Raw genomic sequence first — 6,209 nt, 5'->3', positions numbered from 1 at the left:
CAGTGGAGACACAAGCTTCAAGTCTGGGAAGCTGCAGTGGCCTGGTGGGCTTGGTCTCTGACCTCCTCTGTGGTCAGCTGAATGTCTTCAGTTCACACTGGTGACCACAAAGCCACCCACCTGCCCCCCCTCCACCTAAACTTCCCACTCACGGGAGTCCTGTTCCAACATCCATCACTTTCCACTAACTAAAACTCACTACTTTACTTCTCCAACCCCAACCAGAACAGGTGTTCTGCTGAGCGAAGTTCAAGTCGGCTCTTCCAAGGCCATCACAGGAGACCCTCCATGACTATGTGAATGTCATGTTCATGAAGTAGTAGTAGTGTGCTAAACAACTGGTAAATGATCTTTTTCTATTTTTTTTTTCATTCAGAATTTCTTTTCACACAGTTGGTTATGCTAAGGCAGATTGATATGAAATGTCACTTCAGTAAAGTGGTTTATTTGTTCGTTTCTTCCAACATAAATTTATTGAGTGCTTGTCAAGTGTCAGGTCTCTAGACTGGGAACGCAATGGTGATCAAACAGAATGCCCGGTTGAATGGGGCGGAGGGGGAGCAGATATATCTTCATGGGATAGCAACATGCGGACATCATGATGGCCCTTGTGAAATACTACCAAGGAAAACACATGTATGTTTGTGGAGGAAGTAAGATCTGGACTAAACCCAGAAAGATGATCAAGGTTGGAGAGTAAACTCCCTTAGCTTTCTCCATATTGATTAGGGGTGCGAGATAGAGAATCCGGGGTTGACGTAAGGAGGAGAGAAAGAATAAGAAAAACTTAGAGCAGAACTTTCTAGAAAAAGTGATTAACATGTCCCCGTTCTACGGGGGATTGACCAGAGGAGGGTTGATGGCTTCCTAAACCAGCGTGACAACAGAAGAAGAGGAAAAAAAGAGAGAAGATGGAGAGCTGACTTGGTACCGCAGTGGCAGGACCTGGTTGGTCCTGTGGAGCCCATGGGGGGCGGGGGAGCTTTGTCTTTGGTCTTCTGGGCTGGGCTCTTGAGGTCTTCTGTAATTAGGGACTGGCTTCCAGAGGTGGGACTAGCAGCTGAGCAGTATGTGAGCCTGTGCCTTGTGGGAAGGCTGATGAGGAGAGGGGTGAGCTGGAAGCACCAGTGATCATCCTTGGCCAGCTAGCTCAGTTCCAAGCCTGCCCTGATGAGTCAGGACTGGAGGATGTCTGGAGCCACGCACAGATGACTGTGGGCCGATGGGTGTTGATATATATATGGGAGCTCAGAATTGTGTCTATTAAAGAGATCAATTGAGCCCACAGCCTCCCTGCCTGCCGGTAATTTCTGCTTTCTCTAGCCCTACCTGTAGCCATGTAGCTAAGGAAGGAAACAATTGTCCTGAAATACAAGTGCTATGGTTATAGGTTTGTTTGGTTTTTTGTTTTTTTTTTTTTTTTTTCTCCCCTGATCAAAGAAAGACTCCAGTGCAAGGGGGAAAAATAATTAAAAGTAATGAGATTTACAAGAAAACTTTTGAAGCCAACAAGTAACTGTGGGCAACACTTCAAAGAGCCCCAGGATCAATGATTGTCAATAGCAGTTTGGCATACTTTAATTTATCTTTCAAGAATATAAAGTGTGATGTTATTAGGAGCCCATCTATGCCTTAATTTTGTTTGAGATGTAAAGAATCAGAAATCTATCAGCATGTGCCCCAAAATAACAATGGCAGAGCCCTGTGGCAGGTGCCTCACCTGACTTAGAGTCTTTTTTATCATGACTGAGAGGACAGGGATATCACCACACCCTCTGTGCTGAGCATTCAGTAGTCCCACGCACACTCACAAGCCATGGGGCTCTTTATCTTGGTCACTGTCTTTGGAGACATTCTTCATCCAAAGAGAAAGCACCCCTGGGCTCTGCCCAGCCCCCAAGTCTCCATTTGTTTAATCAAGGTAGTTGGTTTGCAAAACATTAAACATTAAACAGTATTTGATGCCTAGTTAATAATTTGCGTCTTCCTCATTTGTCCCGGACTCCTTAGAGACTGACAATTCCCCCCAAAGGCAGATACAAGAAAAGAACTTGTACTAAGAGCAAACCACGAGGCCTTCAATTGCAAAGATGTTTGCCAGGGTGTCTGATCTCCATGTTCTGTTGCTAATTGCTGTGGTGGGGAAGTCAGCTATTGGGGTAAGTGTCCATTTCAAATTTCTATGGTTGAGAAACCCTGAGGTTATCAGCAAGATCAACCGAGTTAGGCTGGGAGGCAAGCAGAAGTTTGAGTGGGAAAGGCTGCTGTTGCCAAGTTCAATGTGTCCTGACTATAAGAGCTCATGTAGGTCTATACCATGGAAGCTGAGAAGTCAATAGGATGGTGACGTGTGTAACGTGAGCCTTCTTTCAGCCTCCATGAATATATTCCAGCAAAGGATATTGGGCAAAAACATCTTCTAAGGAGTGTGTAAAGTCTGGCATAAATTTCAGGGACCCCTCTGAGAAGCAGTTGAAAGCGTCTCTCTGTCCCCAGAAAGATAGACATGGTGCCAGCATTAGTACATACACACCCAACTCTCCAGCCACCTGGGGCTGGCACAAGAGAAAGGTCTAGGGTGCTTTGGCCTCCCAGGGGGCTCCTGCTAGCTCAAATGATCCTGGCAAACGCTGTGCTTAGATAGATGTGTCAGATTGGGGAGGAAGCTTTGTGGCTGATACTGTTTATTCTTTTGTTCATGTCCACTGTGGATGGGGCCACACAGTGAGCAAGGGGCCCATGGGAGGTCGTGGTGAGCCAGAAAGAGAAGTGTTGTGAGGACGTAGTGAACAGGGCTTAGGCCCTCAGGATGAGATGAGTGGTGGAGTCTGCCGGCCCGTCTGTGTGTCCCTGTAGTCCAAATGTCAGCTGGACAGAAACAGGCTTCCGGGAGGGCGATGCTGGCTGTGGGCTGAGGCATGAGTGTGGGGCTTGGAGCTAGGAACAGCCTCAGCTTTGGCATAGTGGAGCTGTGCAATCTTGAGCCAGAAACCTGGTCTCTTTGAGCCTCAGTGTTCTTGCCTGCCGATCAGTTGCTAATTAGATGAAGTTCACAGCGAAGCAAGGTCGTGTACGCAGCTTTCAGTGTTGACTCTCCTCATTCCTCCCTCACACTGGGGCTCGAACCCAAGACCTCATGCATGGCGGGCAAGCTCTCTATCATTGACCCAAATTCCCAGCCCCGTGTTAGCTCTTTTCACTGAAAACTTCCAGAATGAGTGCAATTTTTCTATAAAAATCAGAAGATTGCCCACCCCCACCCCCATTTATTGGGGAGAGGATAGAAGAGAGTGGGCAGAGGCTAAAAGCAGAAATAATCATAAACCTCAGTATCATATTAAAAATCTTCTCATTTTATTTCCTATTTTATGCCATGGAGTATTTCCTGAAGGAAGCAGATTCAATTACAGGCTTTCTCATTAGCTTGTTCTTTAGATAGCAGAATTGACTCTCCTTACAGTAAATTGGACTCAGATACCTCCTTAGCCCCATATTCAGTTGCCAAGTCACTCGCTTTAGGAAGAGTTTTCTTTCCAAATTATAATGCAGGTACATGTGGCAGTTGCAGTTACAGATGCTATCAGGCCCCCTAATCACGTGATCACTCGGTGGACTTGTGGGGCCCAGAGGCAGCAGTTATCCCACAAGTCTACAGAGAGGTGGTGAAGTTATCAGAGGCTTAGGCAAGGCCCAGAGGAAGTAGCAGTCAGATGGAATTAAGCCTCCAGTTTTCAGAGGACCAGAAGGGTTGATGCAATCTGTTTGAAGTTCACAAAAGGATAATGGTGCCCCCCCCCAAAGAAATCCCCCGTTTTTGCAAGCCCCAGTGAATTTTTAGGGTTAGCAATGAAATTATAAGTCAATAATGGATAAAAGAGAAAATATGCGGGGTAGCCTTCGGGCAATGAGCTTAGTCAAATCCAGAGAGGACGCTGGGCTTTGGAATGTTTTCGTGCCCAGATGTGTGGCAGACAGGTGGTCAGGAAGGCAGCTCCTGTTCTGTGGGCTGGCACATGGCATCCAGGGGAGAGTGGCCAGGTTGCTCAGATGCCTGGGAGAGTTTGGTGCTCTATTGAGGGACACAGCCACATAGCTTCTCTTACCCAGGAAGCTAAAGAGAATAGCCAGCTACTTCTAATCCACGGAGGCTGAGGCAGGAGAATCATGAATTAGAGTCCAGCCTGGTCTTTATAGTGAGTCTCTGTCTCAAATTAATAATGATAAAAACAATAATAATAATAACCAGTGAATGTAAGGCCCCATGTCTCCTGTGGACTGGTTCATCACCAGAAGGCCCTAATGATGTAGACACTGCCACTGTTCCCATTTTACAGAAAAGGACCTGGATAACAAGTCCCCAAGTCCCGTAGCTAGGAAGTGACACCATAGAGTTTTAGATTTTTCGAGGACAGCTCCCCGGGTCCTGACTAAGCACCAGGTCTCTGAACACAGGTAGCCTCAGGAACAATAGTCTTGCTGGAGGCTGTTTGCAGGATGGAGTGTAATGGGTTCCACGTACTTCTGGAACAGGAGGACGGCGGCTCTCCTTGGAAGGCCGAGCGCTCACCCGACCTCAGCTCCCAGTCCACGCTGACACTGTTCTGAGGTCTCCTTGTGAGCACCTATGCCTTCTTCCTGGTTAGACCTCCACTTCTCAGAATCGTGGCTCAGCCGCCAGGGCCGTGAACTTGAACTCCTGGCATCACTTCATTTGCTTTCCAGTTCTGGTCTAGATTGGCCTGTGTGTGTCCGTCATGTGTGTCCCCCGCACAGCTGTGGATAGTTAACCCAGGGACTGTTCTAGAAATCATTTGTTGCCATGCTGGGCTTGACTGCAAGGGAACTTGACCTCTTCCAGGGTCAGAAACCAGAGAAAGGTGCTTATCAGGCTCACTCTTCTTATCTGTGCCTATCCCTAGACGAGAGAAAACAGAAGCACCCCTACTGTTCTTTACAAAGGGGACTTCCATCTAAAGCATTTGTTTGCTTTTACTTCTGTACTCTTTAACGCCCACAACCTTTCTAGGAGCAGAGTCACCGAAACATGGCTGAGGAGTCCAGAGGTTACAGATTGGCAGCTTGGAATACATTCCATTCGCAGTTGAGTTTTATCTGGGAGGGGACAGGTCAGTCCACAGGATCATTTAGTTCCCTGTTAGCTGCCATGTAGCCCCTGAGAACCAGAGCATTGCATCTAAAGCTTATGGGTTCCAAGTATTTTTTTTTCCTATTTCTTTTTCTTTTTCTTTATTTATTTATCTGAGAGAAAGAGAGAGAGAATGGGTGCATCAGGGCCTTTGCAGAACTGCAAACTCAGTCCAGACCCATGCGCCACCTCATGCATGTGACTCACGTGGGTCCTGGGGAATCGAACCTGGGTTATTCGTCTTTATAGGCAAGCACATTAATGGCTAAGCCATCCCTCCAGCTCACAAGTTTGTTTGTTTTTTTTAATCATACATCCCAGTAACACTGGATGCACATGTTACACTCACTGAGAAGAAGGGGAGCACATGTGCCTCCCAGATCTTATTGTCCACCACTGCATACATTCCCCATGTGATTTTGCCAGTGGGCTGGAGGTCAGGGAGAGATAGAGACCAGAAACACACACACACACACACACACACACACACACACACACACGGAGGGGGTGGGGAGCACTTGCCTGGTTATTATTCAAATCCACTGTGAATAGTGTAGTGTTGGAGCCAGTTTGAAGTGAGCCAGTACCTGTCTCAGTATCTGATTGACGTAAGCATTCAAACCCACACGGGCCCCAGGATGGAGCATGGGAACCACCCTTTGCAAAGTCTCAGTGTCCCAAAATGTCAGTCTTTCTGAAGCCCAGGGAGAGCCATCAAGGGGTCCCTTCCTCTACTGAAACCCTTGCAGAGTCTCCTGGAAAAGAGGGGGAAATGAATTTTGCTGAAACTTCTCACAGACCAAAAAAAAAAAAAAAAAAAAAGAACTGATCCAAGCAGGAGTCAACTCATTAGCTTTCACTGCGTACCCTGGTATTTAGGGAAATCAGGTCGCAGGAAGTCGCATGTGTATATAGGCACGGATATATTTATATTCTAAATTCATTAGAGTTCCCTAAATGCAAAAGCAATTCTGCTGTCACAGAGAAACAGCGTGGCAGAATATTCGGCAGCCTGGATTTTAAATAAAACATGCTTTTTCTTCATAATTAATATAACAAGGTT

General features: G+C 46.7%; 1 protein-coding gene across 1 annotated transcript in view; it reads left to right on the top strand.

Annotated features, from left to right (window-relative positions):
* The first annotated feature begins 2,024 nt into the window (after nt 1-2,024).
* Habp2 (hyaluronan binding protein 2) overlaps nt 2,025-6,209 on the top strand; it is a 32,964-nt gene continuing 28,779 nt past the window's right edge. Inside the window, exon 1 of the mRNA XM_012948955.2 lies at nt 2,025-2,159. Within this exon, the coding sequence (XP_012804409.2) occupies nt 2,091-2,159 (69 nt within the window). The 5' untranslated portion in view covers nt 2,025-2,090. The remainder of the gene's footprint in view (nt 2,160-6,209) is intronic.

The sequence above is a fragment of the Jaculus jaculus genome, chromosome 1 (assembly GCF_020740685.1).
Source record: "Jaculus jaculus isolate mJacJac1 chromosome 1, mJacJac1.mat.Y.cur, whole genome shotgun sequence".
Classification (NCBI taxonomy): domain Eukaryota; kingdom Metazoa; phylum Chordata; class Mammalia; order Rodentia; family Dipodidae; genus Jaculus; species Jaculus jaculus.
This window is presented reverse-complemented; position numbering and strand designations above follow the sequence as displayed.